This window comes from Lissotriton vulgaris, chromosome 4_1 (genome assembly GCF_964263255.1).
Source record: "Lissotriton vulgaris chromosome 4_1, aLisVul1.2, whole genome shotgun sequence".
In the NCBI taxonomy this organism is placed as follows: domain Eukaryota; kingdom Metazoa; phylum Chordata; class Amphibia; order Caudata; family Salamandridae; genus Lissotriton; species Lissotriton vulgaris.
Window position 1 is genome coordinate 47714034 of NC_141691.1, and position 17446 is coordinate 47731479.

General features: G+C 52.1%; 1 protein-coding gene across 7 annotated transcripts in view; it reads left to right on the top strand.

The window, feature by feature from the left end:
• The window catches only part of MED12 (mediator complex subunit 12), an 820436-nt gene that overhangs the window by 552872 nt on the left and 250118 nt on the right, over positions 1–17446 (top strand). For all 7 annotated transcript variants that reach the window (XM_086918278.1, XM_086918283.1, XM_086918279.1 and 4 more), the window contains exon 33: positions 13618–13727. In XM_086918278.1, the coding sequence (XP_086774404.1) occupies positions 13618–13727 (110 nt within the window). The remainder of the gene's footprint in view (positions 1–13617; positions 13728–17446) is intronic.

The following is a 17446-nucleotide window of genomic DNA, read 5'->3' on the forward strand; positions in this document are numbered from 1 at the left end:
TTGACTCATACTCACCTTGCGTCCTGAAGATTGGTCCCTTTTTGAAAGCTAAAAGCATTTCTAACTCAAAATGTACTTACCTGATTTTGATGATCTTGGTGCTAAATATTATATAAAGATAAGCATTATTTTTCACAGTTGGTGTGGATCTCCCTATTGAGTCGTGTGTACCAATATATTGACTTGTGTGTATTTTCAGATGTTTCTCACTCCTCTCGGATAAGCCTAAGGCTGATCGACCACACTACCGCTTCGTAGAGCACTTTGGGATTGCTAGAGCAGGCCCATGTCTACTTATAAGGGATACCTGGACTCTTTGCACAGTATACCTCTTTTTGGTATACTATACAAAGAGACCGCTTTCTACAACTGAGTATAGTAAGTCAACACTTTACACTTAACTTTTTACTTAGCTGCAAAACTGCATTGTCAAATTCAATTAATTTGAAACTTCAAAACCTTTTCAAGAACATTGTTGGTATGTATTAATGCAGTTACTTGGAGCTACTTTAGGTGCCCACCCCTGACAGGGAGCCAGGCGCGGGGAGCAGCAAAATCCACACAAACAGTTAACTACTGGATTCTGATGATGCTCTGCGGTTGACGGGGGTCTTACTGGGGCATCTCCTCAGCTCAAAGGCTTGGTGAGTTGACAGGGGTTGATGTCCCTTGAAGTCCTCTCGAGCTAAGGAGAAGTCCAATCGGCACTGGACCACCAGTCGCCCAGTACAGCGGTATGCTTCTTTTGGCAGTTACTTACCTAAGGACGACCTAGCTTCACTCCAGTGACTTTCCCTAACCCAGCCTACTCGGGGACAGCCTTTGAGCATCGGGTCTTGGTCCCATGGGCTGCTTGGTGATGAGGAGCAGCGAATCGGTAATCGGGGCTACCAACTCACCCCAGCAGGCTTCTTCAGGTGTTGTGGCTCAGTGCTGTGAACAGGAGGTCAGCCAAATGACCTTTGGATTCTCTTGGTTCAGCTGGGCTCAGGAGTCGACTTCTCCTAAAGTAGGACACAGCAGGCACTGTCGCACACTTTGGCACCCATGTAGGTCTGTAGTAAATGGTACCACTGGTACCTATGGTATTGGTACTAAAGAGGGTCCCTAGGAGCTGCAGCATGTATTCTACCATCCTAACGGACCACCATACAAATTGCATAAGGACTGCCATTGAAGGCATGTGTGACATGGTGACCTCTGACCCTCTGGGCCAGTCACCCCACGCACAGCGCACACTCTCTGCGAGTGAGCCCAGGTTCCAACCCTGCCGATTGCCGCCACTGCCCGCAGCCGTGCTCCTGGTCTGCTGGAGCGGTAGTTCCTCTGCTGCGCTGCGGTAATCAACGTCGCTTGTGTCAGCACTGCCCCCCGTTTGTTTTCCCCATCGTTTACTCCCTGTGTTGCCCCAGCTCCAAGTATCTTGTTTTGTGCATTTTTTACCTTCTATGCTGTCCGCTTGTTGTGCCCTCTGATTTTCGTTGTTCCCCCTCCAGCCCCGGTCGCGTTTCCCGCCCGCTCCCCGCCGCTGCCCCCCTGCGGCCCCGCCCCCCTTCCCTCTATCTCCCTTCCCATTCGCACCCCGCTCCCGCCTCCCAGCTGCTCCTCCCCACCCAACCCCCCACTCTCCTCATACGGCAGAGTGGCAGACGCGCAGCGTTGACGTGCATCGGGCGCGCCGATTGAGCGCCGAATGTGTGCCAAAGGTAAGCCCGTCTGCGCCCGTCCGCGCCTGGACCGCCCCCAGTGCCAGGACCCCTGGCTCTCGCAGACACCAGCCCACCCGGCGGACCTACGAGGCCACCGAACTCTACGCACTCAACGCCGGTCGAATACCGGGCTGCTATCGAGCCACCCCGAGACGCACTGACGGACCCTTGTGCTGCCACTCCTGCAAGTTCACCTGCATCCGGACCTGCACTACACCAGCACTGACCAAGCCGAGCACCAGCAGCAACCACCTCAAGTGCATCCTGCTCAACACCCGCTCCATCCACAGACACGCCGTCGAGCTCTGGAACTTGCTCGACACCACAGCCCCAGACGTCGCCTTCCTCACGGAAACCTGGATGAACGCCTCCTCAGCGCCCGACATCGCCATCCCGGACGGCTACAAGATCATCCGGAGGGACCGCATCAACCAGACAGGAGGAGGCATCGCCATCATCCACAGGAACACCATCCGCATCACGACCAACACCGACGACACCCTCGCACCCGCCGAACACCTGCACTTCCAGATCCACATCAACCCCAAGACCACCCTCAGAGGCACCCTCCTCTACAGACCCCCGGGACCACGCACACAATTCAGCGAAGACATCGCCGACTTCATCAGCCCGCACGCCCTCCTCTCCTCTGACTACATCCTCCTCGGGGACCTCAACTTCCACCTTGAGAACAACAACGACCGCAACACCACCACCCTGCTGGACAACCTCGCCAACCTCGGTCTCAAGCAGCTGGTGACCTCCCCCACCCACTACGCCGGACACACACTCGACCCCCTGTTCTCATCCAGCAAGTTCATCACCTTCAGCCACGCCACCGGACTCCACTGGACGGACCACAACTGCGTCCACTTCAGCTTCAGAAGGACCACGATCCACCACCACCAGCAACAGGTTGCACGCAGAAGCTGGAACAAGATCACAGCCGACCAGCTCGCGACTTCCCTGAGCATGAACCCTCCCACCAGCGCAACGAACCCAAGCCAGGCGGCCACCAACCTCGCGAAGTGGATCAGCAACTGCGCAGACGACCTCGCCCCTCTGAAGACCCCGCCTAGCAGACCCGGCAGCAAGAAAGCCCCATGGTTTACCGACGAACTCAAGAGCTCCAAGAAGAACTGCCGAGCACTCGAGAAAGCCTGGCGCAGAGACCCAACACCGAACAACATGACTGCCCTCAAGCTCGCCACCCAAAAACACCACCAACTGATCCACGCCACCAAGAAAACTGCATTCAAGGAACGACTGGACAACAACGCACACAACAGCAAGGAACTCTTCAACATCGTTAAAGAGCTCTCCAACCCCAACGACATCACCCCTTCGCAAGACCTCTGCAACTCCCTCGCCTCCTACTTCCACAACAAGATCGCGGACATACACAACAGCTTCAGCACTCAAACGACGCACGTCACGACTGAACCACCGCCCCCCACCACCACCCTCCGCGCCTGGACCCCGATCAGCACCGAAGACACCATCCGCACGATGAACTCCATCCACTCCGGATCTCTGACCGACCCCTGCCCTCACCACGTCTTCAACAAGGCCGACGCTGTCATCGCACCCCACCTGCGGGACATCATCAACACCTCCTTCGACACCGCTACCTTCCCGGAGAGCTGGAAACACGCCGAACTCAGCGCTCTACTAAAGAAGCCATCAGCCGACCCCACCGACCTCAAGAACTACCGCCCCATCTCGCTGCTCCCGTTTCCTGCAAAAGTCATCGAGAAGACCGTCAACAAGCAGCTGGGCGCCTTCCTCGAGACGAACGGATCCCTTGACCTCTCGCAGTCTGGCTTCCGGGCCAACCACAGCATCGAGACCGCCCTGATCGCAGCCACCGATGACATCCTAGCCCTGCTCGACAATGGAGAAACAGCGGCCCTCATCCACCTAGACCTCTCCGCGGCCTTCGACACTGTCTGCCACCGTACCCTAGTGCGGCGCCTCAGCAACGTTGGAATCCAGGAGAAGGCACTGGAATGGATCATCTCGTTCCTCGCCGGAAGGACACAGAGAGTCCGCCTCCCCCCGTTCAGATCAGAAGCCACCGAAGTCATCTGCGGCGTTCCTCAAGGCTCCTCGCTCAGCCCAACCCTCTTCAACGTCTACATGAGCCCCCTCGCACGCCAACACAACCTCAACATCATCTCCTTCGCCGACGACACCCAGCTGATCCTCTCCCTCACCAACGACCCCGCCACCGCCAGAGCCAACCTACACGAAGGGATGACAGACGTAGCCAAGTGGATGATGAACAGCCGCCTGAAACTGAACTCAGACAAGACGGAAGTCCTCATCCTGGGATCTTCACCCTCTGCCTGGGACAACTCCTGGTGGCCCCCCGCCCTGGGCAGCGCACCCAAACCAACAGACCACGCACGCAACCTGGGCTTCATCCTGGACTCCTCCCTCTCCATGACCAGACAAGTCGACGCCGTCTCCTCGTCGTGCTTCAACATCCTGCGCATGCTATGTAAGATCTTCCGGTGGATCCCCACCGAGACCGGGAAGACGGTCACCCAGGCCCTCGTCACCAGCCGTCTGGACTACGGCAACTCCCTCTATGCCGGAACCACCGCCAAACTCCAGAAGAGACTCTAGCGGATTCAGAACGCCTCAGCACGACTCATCCTGGACATCCCCCGTCGCAGCCACATCTTCGGACACCTGAGAGATCTGCACTGGCTCCCGGTCAACAAGAGAATCACCTTCCGTCTCCTCACCCACGCACACAAAACCCTACACAACCAAGGCCCAGGATACCTCAACAGCCGCCTCAACTTCTACGCCCCCACACGCCAGCTTCGATCGATTGGCCACGCCCTCGCCGCCGTCCCCCGCATCCGAAGAGCCACCACAGGAGGAAGGTCCCTCTCCTACCTGGCCGCCAAGACTTGGAACTCCCTCCCGACTCACCTCCGCCTGACCCAGGACCACCTTGCCTTCAGGAAGCAGCTCAAGACTTGGCTGTTGGAGCAGTAGCGGACCCCCCCTCCCCTAGCGCCTTGAGCCCCTCCGGGTGAGTAGTGTGCTATATAAATGCTTTGATTGATTGATTGATTAAACCATGTGTGAAAACAGGACATGGCACACTCACTGTGTGCCATGCCAACGTAGCTGCATATAATATATGTAGGTCACCCCTTCAGCAGACCTTATAGCTCTAAAGCTGGGTGCATTATATTGTGGGGACATATCTGCATGATCAGCTATGCCCTTTTTCTGTTTAGTTCAATTACTAGATGGTACAAGTGAGCAGGGAAGCCATCTTAAGTTTATGTACTGGGCACTGGTCATTCCGAGCACCCCCAGCCACATGATGGCTTTACTGAAACCAAAGGTATTCGGTGTTGAAGTCTGTTTCTTAATAAATCTGCACTGTTACTAGTACTAGATTTATTATGACATTCACCTAGAGGGCACCTTGGAGGTGCCCCCAGAACACCGTACCAGTATAATCCAGCTTGCCACCATTGACAAGTATCCCCCCCCCCACCCAACCCCACCCCTTTTCAGGTGAGAGCCCATACTTTCTGCAGTCAGAAACATTGCCTGCTCTGAATGAAGGCATTCACACCTCCCCCAGCAGGGTAGCTAGTGATTTAGCATACCAAGGCCAGAGGCCTCAAAGCCCCTTCTGCCTTAAATGTGGGACCCCGACTTCCCCCAGACCTGGGAAATACAACCCCCTGCCCTAAGTCCCATTTGGCACCAGGATACGGAGGGAATTAGCTATGCAGTATGTGTGTTGCACCCCTAGGCTAGTCACACCACTAAGATGGACTACCTGATGTGCTGCATGAAAGAAGGGTTCCACCATCTTGTTTTTGTTGGAATTAGGAACACTGGGATAGGGTTACACCCACACCCCACCGAAAGTTGTCATATAGTGGGTGTAGTGACCCCAGGGGTAAGTAGCCCTTTGGCTACTACCCTTCATTCCCCTTAATGCCCCTTAATTCAGTGTTTAGGTGAATCCCGACACAGGAACCCTAGGTTTGCTGGACTAAAGAAGGACAAAGAAGAGCTTGAGAACTATGGACTAGCTATCAACTTGGTGCCAAACCCTGCCTGCTCCTGCCTCAACAGATGTACAGACATGACTCGTTCTGCAGCTGTGCATCCTCCAAAAGCCCCGGAGGGCTGCCAACACTTTGCTAGCATCTCCCTTAAAGTGGAGGAGCCGATTCCCCGCAGCCTGCAGGCATCGACCGAATCACCCTGCACATCAGTCGAAAATAATCTGCACCAGTGGCAAAAGGTTGGGGTGACCATGCGAAAAACGGGCACTTTCTTACACTCACCAAGACCAATCTAAGCTGCAGTCAAAGTCCAGTGTTTGGTCCCAGTTCAGCCGTTCCCTGTCCAGGAGTCGCCAAATCTGCTCCAGAGGCCAGTTTTCATTGTGATCCAAATTAACTGGTAACTCCCAAAATAAAAACAAGAAATTGAACTAGGACTGTGCATCCTCTCACCACTCATTTGCCTGAGCAGGCGCATGGGCTGTGCCAATACGCTTGCTCTCATAATATTCCAATTTTCCACAACTGGTTCTGGCAGAACCCTAGTTTCCTGGGCTGTCTGCCACTCGACAACAGATTGAAGAGTTCCAGGCAACCATGCTCCAGCTCTTCAGATCTTTTCCATCTCTCTGGTACGCATTCGGGCCCCAAGGAGCCAAGATGCCTTCCATCTGGAGGACCACCAGTAGGTTCGCCCTTGTCACCAGTTGGATTCTCCAAGCCAGCCACAATGCCTCTGGTTCTAGTCTGGCCCCTGCCTCGGGCCTCCTGGTCCTTTCCAAACCCTGTAACTTCAACACTAGTACCAAATTCATCAAAGATACCCATAGTACTGCCCAACTTCGAGTTGGTCTGACCTCAACAGAAGCTACGTCTGACAACAGTTGTGGTGCCCTCTCCATCCACTAGACCTGCTGCCGCCACAAGGAAGACAATCTAACCACACTCTTCTTTTGGGCACTGACTCAGACAGTTATTTATTATGTGCATGATAAATTTAAGCCCTATCAAGATTACAATTGGTATGGTGGCTTACAGTATATCAGCAATCTTGTTACCAGCCCTGAATCCAGCCACAGAGGAATCCACTTCCTCCACCATGTTAATGCATAGGGTGGACAAAGTCCTTGACCTCCTGCGCCCCACCTTGGAGATCAAGATTAATATATTGACAGAATTTCCCCAGGTGTGGCAGACATCTCAACCCCTTTTGCCATTTAATGATACACTGATACATTACTGCGGCTTGGGCCAAATCTTGCTCCAACCCTACAGTCAACAGACAAATTGCCAGACACTCTTCCCTGGGCGACACTCTGCACCCTTCCCCAAAGGTTAGTGCTGCAAGCATCCACGAAGATGCATCCTACTACTACTCCCGATAGGGTGGGTACTTGGGTGTTCCTTCCTACATTCATGAAGCACTATTGTCTGAACAGTCTGGTCCGCCAAGAGAGTTATTTTTCCCGCTCTGTTCTACAGGACTTTGAGTCCATTCACAGACTTGTTCCAAGGAGTTACTGCTTTGGTATCTACTCAAAAGGTGAGGAATTGAGGGGGGTCGTAGCCAAGATGGAGACTGCTAAGACATGCTTCTCTGTCTCTCTGCTCGTGCCTGGGGCAGCCCTGGATAACGCCCACAAAATAGCAGGGCTTTGGTCTCTCTTGCCTGGTGACTGACCCCCGACACCCAGCGGGGCAGGTACTGCATGAGTGGTGGCCCTGGAGAGTGTGAGGGCCAGACTGGTGACGAGCTGGGGCCTGCGGCTGCGTGGGCTGTGCGCCCTGCGTGGCCTGCTGGGGCTGAGTGCTGTTGGCTGTGCGCCCTGCCTGGAGCGCCAGGGCTGAGCACTGCTATCGGCTGCTGCCTGAGCTGAGGCTGTGAGACATGTCTGGGGCTGAGACGCCAAGACATGCAGTGGAAGGAGGTGAAAGAGCACTTCGGAGCCAACCTGGGTCCTGCGTTGGCAGCAGCCTAAGTCTTCCGATTATGCTGAGGCCTTGAAGGTCCCAGCGCTCCTGGTCCTGTGGAGCAGTGTTTCTGGCAGCCCTCCAGTGCTGTCGAACGGCTCCAGGGGTATATCAGTGGTTGCTGGGGTGAAGGAGCGGTGCAGCCAGGGCATCTCCGTCACGCAAAGAGAAGGTGGGGAAAGTGGCGCCCTTGAGGAGGCCAGGCTGCCGGGGCCCGTGGCAGTGACGGAAGGAACCTCTGTAGACCTGCTGCTGCAGGGCAGTAATAGGAACACACCCTGACCTGAGCCACAACCGAAGTGGGCAAACTGGGCCCCACAGGAATAGCTTACATCGAGGCCTTGCGCAGGGTGGGTGGGTTGGAGCTCGGCCTGGACCTGTCACATTGTCCTTGCTGGTATGCCTCATGTGCGTCTGGGGGATGTCCTGCTGCCCTTCGGACATTCTCTGGATGGCGCAGCTGGGGGCCCTAGGAGTCCTACACCCTGGGGCTTTCCTCTGATCACGGGACACTGCATTAGTCGAAGACTCAACCTCTATACCTCAGGAGACTTGTGACTTTTGGACCACCTCGCGGTGAGCCCTGGACTGCAGTGGTGGCACGGATACGATGGCCACTGGATAGGGAAGGAAGGACAGGTCGGTGAAGGACACGCTACTCAAACCACCCAGCTCTTTCCCCGAAGGCCCCACTCCACAGCAGAATGCAGACGATCCTGTGGACCTGGGCGGACCAGAAGCACTGTTCTGCCGTTCCTTCGAGTCCTTGTTCTCATCTCTAAGTGAAAACCTCTAGTCTATGAAAAGGGACCTCTCGAACGACCTGAGAGAGATCCATCAGGATCTGGACTCCCTGGGTGGCAGAGTGAACACCCAGAGGATCACGAGACCAGCAGGGACGAGGAAATTGAGTGCCTCCAGCAGGAGGTACTCCGTCTGGGCGATCAGAATCAAGATCTCCAGGCCCAAACGGAGGACTTGTAAAATCACTCCCAGCCCAACATCAAGCGGATTACGGGCATTGATACCGGCGCTGCGGACACAAACATATAGACCTTTGTTCCCAATATCTTCTGAGCAATCCTAAGAGAGCAATCAGACTTAGAAATCCAATTGGACCTCACCTACCTGGTGGGCCCCAGAAGACCAACTCTGGCCTCTCTGGCCGATTTCCTGATGTGTGTCCATGACTTTCCACTCAAGGAACACATCCTCCAAATTGCCAGGGACAACCCTTTGCTTCAGTTTAGAGGCCAAAACCCCATGTTATACCAGGACCAGACTGCGTCCACCCTTCAGAAGTGAAAGGCCTTCCGTCTGGTCACCTCCCATCTCCGGGCCTCTGGCATATCCTCCTCCTGGGGCCACCCATTGAGACTGATCTTACAGTTCCAGAGGGAGCTTAGTCAAATGCTCTCTGTGGAGGAAGCATGCAAGCTACTGGGGATTGGGGCCACTTCCCTAGATTATACACTGCCAGTTAAGCCAGGCAAGGGTCCCTGGAGCGGCCACGGCAGGACGACGATCGAGCTTTCAACTCCAGGACTTTTCCCTGACCCCAACACCATGGCCAAGGAAAGACAGGGGATCCTGGAGTCCCTTGCGGAGGACCTCTTCCCCCTCACCATCATGACCTGGTCGAGGTGGCAGTCACTGATCTGCATTGTCCCTTTTTCTTCTTCTTCCTCCTGTTGAGCATCTCTTTCACTACTGAACATGGGACCCGCCTTTCTGGACCTTTGGCACCCATTGCTTTACCTGTTGAGCTCGGAGCTTTGCTGCCCCAAATACCTACGACTTCTACGGCTTACGGAGCCTCCGACTAACCTGGTCTAGAGCCATGCTGATGATCCAAAGCATCCGTGGGGTTCAACACCCCCTTTTTTCTTAAACATGGTTGTAAGAAAGTGGCTCTATATATACTGCACCAAAGTGAGGTACAGTGTGTACAGAGTCCCCAGTCTCCAGAGGTTTCGCAGAGGTTAAAATTAGATATAACCTTACTCTCTAAAGTGGTCAAGCAGTAAGGCAGTATCAGAGGACAGTGTAAAGCATCTGATGTATACACTCAGTCAGCAAATGGTCTCACACACTCAAGAACTGAACTCTAGACCAATTGTTTTGTATAAAAAAAATACTGTTTTATTACTAGAAACAAGCAAGCCTGGTGCAGGTAAGCATAAAAATACTTTTGAAAAGTAAATTATTTGTATGAACACAGTTCAAATTGTACTGGTTTTGGTTACAGTTTTAAGAAAGTAGTTTGCAACACATTGCAGGTATAGTACATTCAATTGAATGGGCTTTTTAAGTAAAAATATAAAAAAAGAGAGAGAAACCCCTTAGCACACCAGGGGAATAGGGTACTAATAAACAGTGAAATAACAAGGTATCCCTTGGTGAGAAGCAACTTAAATCTAAGCCCATATATTGGTACCAATACCTAGCACATATACTTCATAAACAACAAGATTTATTAAAAAAAAAGGTTCTCAGTTTATTAAAACTGCATTGACAATACAATAAATTTGTTAGAAAAAACACGCCGCGAAACAATTAGAGATTTCATTAAAAACATCAGCAGTATATATCACAATTCTATGTATCAAAGATACTTTTTCATAAATCAACTCTACACCACATTAGATATAAAAAGCACATTAAGTTTCAAAACTCAAACTAATTCTCGTGCTTATCAGCTATGGATAACAAAAGAACACAATAAGAGAGACAGACATAGACACTATTGTCATCATAATTGCACATCAAACAACGACCAATATTTAGCTGAAACCTGGACTTGCTAAAAGAATCCAGTCTACAGGAATTAGTTTGGTCTCGTGATAGTGCTGGTATAGGCGTCGACGCGTTTCAATGGTTCAGTGGATATATACCATCTTTATTAAGACTGTTCGATGTGTCTCTCGTATTTAGTGGCACTGGATGGTTACAATTTAAATAATATCCAGCAGATAAACATACTAGAATCAGTTATATGCATAGAATCATATTGCTATATACCGTTCTTCTAAGTACTCAAACTCTAAAAATGGAGAGAATGATCATGCTTATTCCATAGATAATAATGGTGTTGAGATCTTAATGTGTCATTATTTTCATCCATTAACCAAGTAGATGTTCATATATTCGGCATAGTAGATTGGTCTGTACTAGTTGTCAAATATTCAGATAAGCCCTTAAGCCAGATACACATTATTTAATCTTTGCAACAGCCTTCTGCTCCATTGTCAGAACATTGTCGTGCGTACTCGAAAAATCAGGCACCTATATATGGGCTCCCAATGCCATAATTATACCTGGCTAGTACCCCATTTCCTCCTCAGTTATTATAATCCACATTAGGCATCACCCATTCACATAGGTCAAAAATATGGCAGTATTACACCTTTTCCAAATAGCTTTCATATCTATTTTGTGACCTATCTTCAATGAAGATAGGTCTATAATAGGGTAGGATTTATATTTCCAGAAGTGTCTTTGGGGGGAAAAATGTTTTCTCTCAATAGATCTTTTAGTAAGGGTCCTTTGCCGGGGGACCTCCTCGTGGTGTTTGTTCACTCAAACACGAACCGGGATCGGCGGGTGCAGGGTGTGCTGGATTCGCGATTCCTGGTTGGCACCAGAAGCTGCAGTTCAAACACGTCCGGTGTTCACGGGAGAAACAGCTTGGGAAGTGAATGCAGGCAGGTCTTCTGGGGTTTTGAGGTTGCTGGCCGCTGGACACGCCGGGATTTCGCAGGAGCAGGTTCGAGGGGAGACAGGCCTGTCGGGCTGGGACCAAGTCAGTGGGTGTCGTCCTCTTTTTAGCTCTACACGGCTTCTCCTTCTTTTCTTGTTGCTGGATCTGAGGAAGGAAGGTTCAGGGTGCCTCTAAATACTACATTTAGGGTGTTGCAGGTAAGTAAACGTCCGGGACCAATGGTTCCCTTCCCTGGGGTGGATACACCCCCTATTCTTCCACTCTCCAGTGGGAGGAGGGCAGGAGCCTGTCCCTGGTTGGCTGGGTCCCCCCATCCTCAAGATGGCAGGTACTCGAGGTTGTGCTTCACCTCTCCTCCCCCAACCTAGGGGTGGAGTTGGTAGAAGTGGGCACACCTCTCTTCCTCACTTTGTTTTTCCCGCTGGGTCTCCCGCCCAAAGTTGGGGGTAGAACCAGTGGGGGACCATTTGCTGAGAAGAGCAAGTGGTCTGGAGAGGCTCACAAAGGCGGTATGCCTTTGAAGCTTCTCCTTTGTGAACCATGCCCATCCTGGGGGAGGAGGCTTGGCACCTCTTCCCAGGATGTGCCTTGTTTCAGGCCCCGAGAGCGGGTTTAATATGCTGAGAAGTTTAATACCAAACTTCAGTCTTCAGTGTAACCATTATGGTGCTATGGAGTTCGTAATGACGACCTCCCAGCACCATATACTCTTATTGGAAGCACTGCACTTACAGTGCCCAGTAATGGACGTGGGTACTTTAGGGTTACATGGCTCATGCACCTGTACCCTCACCACTAGCATAGAGCACCCAGCCAGAGGGGTGACTGATGTATGCCAGGGCAGTGTTTTGTGGGCATGGCACACAGGGATGTGTGCCATGTCGACAGTTTGTTTGTTCTGCAGATAGACACGCAGCCTTCCAAGGCAGTGTGTTTGTGTCAGGGCACAGGGCTTCTAAGGGTGGCACAATGAGTGCTGCAGCCCTTAGCGGCCTTCTCTGGTCACAGTGCCCTGGGTACCTAGGATACCATTTACCAGGGGCTGACATGTGACCAGAGATGCCAATTGAGTTTAGGCTTCAATGCAGTTTTAGGGAAGGAACACAGGCCCTGGGTACCTGATTGGCAGGAACCCAGGGCACACTCAGTCAAATCACATCAGTAATTCAGCAAAAAGTGGGGGCATACCATGCAACAAAGAGGGCACTTTCTCACAATGGTTTCACTGGGGAAGGGTCAGGATGGGAAGGAGTGGTTGGGACTGGGGTCACGGTTACAGTTTTACCTTAAGAATGCATACATTCATTTTCCTTTGTGTTAGATGCTGTTGTTCGGTATATTCAATAATAACAAGATTCCAACCTAAAAGATTAGCAATCAGCTGCTAGAAATCTCTATCAGACGAACAAGTTACTTACCTTTGGTAACGCTTTTTCTGGTAGAGACTCCATCTACCTGCGGATTTCTCACCAACATTCCTGTCCTCCCCATTCTGTGATTGGACTCTAACCATTAACCCCTTGTGCGCGGCCGTGATTCTGCGCCCGTGCGGCACATTCCGATCGCGGGTGCGGTCATGACGGCCGGGAGCCGTCATCAGCACACGAGCACTGTGTGCCATGACGGCGCCCGGCTGTCATCAGCATGGAAGGGGGTTAATTAGATCCCAAGTTTAGGGCTCTGCTCACTAGACACATCAATTTGCTTTTCAGGCTCTGTGTGAGGGGCTTGGACACTCAAAAGCATCTGGTGTCCGCATACAAGAGTGGCTCCTCTATCGCCCCTGCATGTCCTTTTAGAAGCAGAACTGTACCACCTAGCGGTACGCAGAGGTATTACTGAAAAGTTTCTGGATCCAGTCTGATGCCTCTGAAATATTCCAAAGGTGAGAAATCTACTGATAGTCTCTAACAGAAAGAGCATTATTGAAGGTAACTAACTTGTTAAGCAGGAAATATTTTGTATTGATGTACAAACCACTCTTGTTTCTCTGCCAGCTAGCTAGAGGCCTCAGCACAGTAAAGTTGATTCCTGCTTCTGAATGGGTTGTGCTATTATGTTGTGAACAGTGACAATATGACAGACCTGATGTCTTGCTCTATAGCATTTCAAATCTCTTCTTCTCTTCATACCATAAAACAGCATTTCTTTCATCTCCTTGCAGGTCGGCGGTATGTTTGACACAGTTCAGCGCAGCACACAGCAGACTACCGAGTGGGCGGTGCTGCTTCTTGACATCATCAGCAGCGGCACAGTTGACATGCAGTCCAATAAGTACAGTACCTTCTAATTGTGTTTTGTTCTCCCTATTGACAGTGTCCCATTCGTCGCTGTGCATGCCCTTCCTTCCACTGCTAATGCAGCCATCTATCTTTAGTAGGAGCCCTCCTTCTCTAAGTTCAGTCCGCATCTCCACTTTCTCCATTGGGCTACTTAAGAAATCTATTCCTGATCTCCTCTACTATCCCATCACTGTCATTCTTTTGCTGTAGAAACATCCTGCATTTTACTTAAGTAGTACGATCTCACTGGAACCTAAGTAGCATATTTCTGATGGATACATATTGTTTGAATATCCCCACATCCAGCATCACTGGACACATAAAGAGCCCTTGTCGAACTCTATTCAAGAATATTCCAATACCTTTGCCCAAAACCTTGTTTGCACGCCTCCAGAGGATCCTGATTCGCCTGGCATGGGCGGGTAAACAACCAAGAGCACGCTGGGAGAGACTCACTGTGCCATACTCAATGGGAGGACCCCACACTCCAGATTTAGAAACCTATTATACCACTGCCCATGTACGTACGCACATTACTGGGTTTATGGCCCAAAGGACTTACCCTGTCTGTAGCTGGCACTTTAAGCTGCAGGATCGCAGACGCTGCCACAAGTATTATTTGGGACAACAGTCCATAAACAACAATTAAGTTATGCTAAACACAACAGTATACTCCTGGCAAAGATTATTGGAACGTCAGGCAGGATCTTTATTACACTCTCCTCGAGCGCCATTAAATTGGTGCACTTTGTTTTCTATGGGAAGGGAGAGCGGCTCGCGGGTGGCACTGAAGAGCTAGGTTTACATACCATGGGCGACCTTTTTGCGACTGGGGTCATGTGAGGAAGCAAGTGGACAATCCCATCGCCCTTACACAGTTCCATTAGTTCGAGGCATGTGGGCTGCTGAATTCATATCTGTGCATAGATCGCCACCTAGTGTTGGGTCTGGATGATTGCACATTGTTGTCCTGGAAGAGTCTTCGAAGTATCACGAGATAGGTGGCTCCTCCCCTGGACTACAGTGCGCATGGCCATCGCCTCCATCCCCAGATTGTTTTTTTCCGCCATTGGGTTCGGATGTGTTTCGGTTCCCTCTGTCGGAACCGATAGTTGTTCAACTTCTACTCGAGACCAAAAGGTCTTTAGGCTGGGCGTCGGTATAGTTGCGTTCGGGTTTCTTTCTGACTCAGCCCCAATCTCTTGCTGCCCTTCCACGTGCTTTCGGCGCGGACGGGCCTACACTACACTCTTGCTATGGAGCGGACTCCGTTTAAGAAGTGCCCGGTGTGTAACTCTAAATACTCACACCTCGATGTGCACCCGGTGTGCAACACCTGCTTGTCACCGGATCACCGCGAAGACGCCTGCATGGCGTGCTCGAAGTTCCGGAGCAAGAAGACTTTAAAGATTCGTCGAGCCCATAGGCTCCAGGCTAAGTTATCAGCTGCGGCGCCCCCACCGGATGACATTTTTCAAGAATCTGTCGAGGACGAAGACGACGTGCAAGGTTCGGACTCTAATCCCGCATCCGAAGGGGAGACCTACGACGCGGGTGAGGAGAACTTTGCCGAAGTCACCGACGAGGTAGGGGACGACAATCAGACTTTTACCACGATGGGAGATAGCTCGGAGGAGGAGCATCCCCAAACAGACTCAGGGGTTAGTCCCCTTCATACGGCCCAGGTCGAGGGATCGCCTTCGGGCCTTACCCAAGATCTAACTAGGAGTCCTACGTCCCCGCCTTTGGGCCCGGTCACGGACATTTGTGAACCATCGCTTACTTCGAAGAAAACGAAAGTGAAGCCGACTGGTCCCGCACCCTCGGATGCGAAACCGAAAGCGAAAGTTGAGATGGTCAAGAAGGTTCTGGAGGCGTCAACTTCCAAGAAAGTCAAAATGGCCGACTCTAAGAGCCACGCCAAAATGGCCGACCCGAAGCCCTCGGGGTCGGTGCCGAAGGCGAAATCGTCCGACGCGTCTGCGTCGGCTTCGAAAGGGGTCGCGGACCCGAAAAAGGCTCCGAGGAAGCGGCAGGGCGACGACGCTCATGGCCATGGGGCGTCGGCTCCGAAGAAGGTGGCTGCCGGCGATCAGGCTCTCGACGACGGGGGGTCGGTCGGACCGGTCAAGCCCTCTCCGGCCTTGACGATGAAGGTAACGGAATCCCTGCAGCGGATCCGAAAGGACAGTGTGGTTCCCGCTCAGGACGCTGTGGCGCCTAAGCTCCCACCTAAGCCTGCGAAGGGGCAAACGCCTATTCGTTTCACCCTACCACCCAAGATGGCGCCGAAGGCCTTCGCGTCGACACAGGGCGGACACTCAAAGGAGGTATTGACGCCGAAAGCTACCTTGGTGGCGTCGAAGCTTCGGCTCCAGCCGCTTGCTGAGGAAGAACGTCGTGAGGTAATCATCGACGCCAACACCGGAAAACTGTCTCTCCTCAAGAGGAAGATCACGACGGAGCCGGCGTTGGAGCATTTCAAGATCCCTCTCAAAAACAAAAGGGACTCTTCGACTCTGGTGGAACCTGTGTCCCCACAGGCCCTGGGACTCTCGCCAACGCATTCCCCCGCAGCCGATGTGGACGAAGACGATGCCGAGTACACCTATCCGGCGTACTCGGATCCGGAGGAGGAGCGTGCCCCTTGGTCCGCCGGAGGCGACACGGAGGACCCGCAATCGGGTCAGGACACGCAACTCTTTGCGGCCAAGACGTCCCCGACGGAGGACTCGGCAGCCTTTAATGCTCTGATCGAGCGAGCTGCGGCGAACCACGACGTCGAGCTGCACTCGGACCCCGTGGATGTGGACTTCTTATTCGACACCTTCTCTGTGGCTGAGAAGACAGTCAAAACGCTGCCGATGCTCAAAGGTGTGCTTAAGCATGCAACAGAAGTCTTCAGGGAGCCCACACGGGCGCGTGTGGTCAACCCTCGAATCGACAGGAAATATAAGGCGGCGCCGACGGATCCTACCTATATTAAGGGACACTTGCCATTAGACTCCTTGGTTGTTTCCAACGCTCGGAAGAGGGCGAACTCTCAGACTACTGGTGACGCTCCTCCCCCAGACAAAGAGTCCAAGGTCTTCGAGGCCTCAGGCAAACGGATTGCTGCACAGGCAGCTAATATCTGGAGAATTTCTAACACCCAAGCCCTGCTTGCACGTTATGATAGGGCCCATTATGACACCTTAGAGGCCATACTGCAACACTTACCTGACCAATACAAGGAGGCAGGGGAGATGCTGATCCAGGAAGGCAAACTCATTACAAATGCATCCATCAAATGTGCATTAGACGTGGCAGAAAAAGCCTCCAGGGCTATCAACACCAGTGTGTTGCTTAGACGCCATGCCTGGCTTCGGATTTCAGGGTTCAAACCCGACATCCAAACTACGATACTGAATCAAACAGTGAATCCTGACCACCTGTTTGGACATGAGGTAGATGCCACCCTGGAAAAAATGAAAAAAGATACGGAAACTGCCAAATCAATGGGGGCTTTACAAAGTCAGCAGTTTCGGAGTGGTTCCTTTCGCCGCTCAAACTCCAGAGGCACCACAAGGGGGCAGGCATCCCAATCCTCGCAGTATTACAAAAGTAACACCCAGACCACGTACAACAACAAGGGTAGAGGTGGTTACAGAGGCAATAATGTCAAGGGCAGGGGACGTGGAAACAATAGCTCCAGGTCCACCACCACCAACA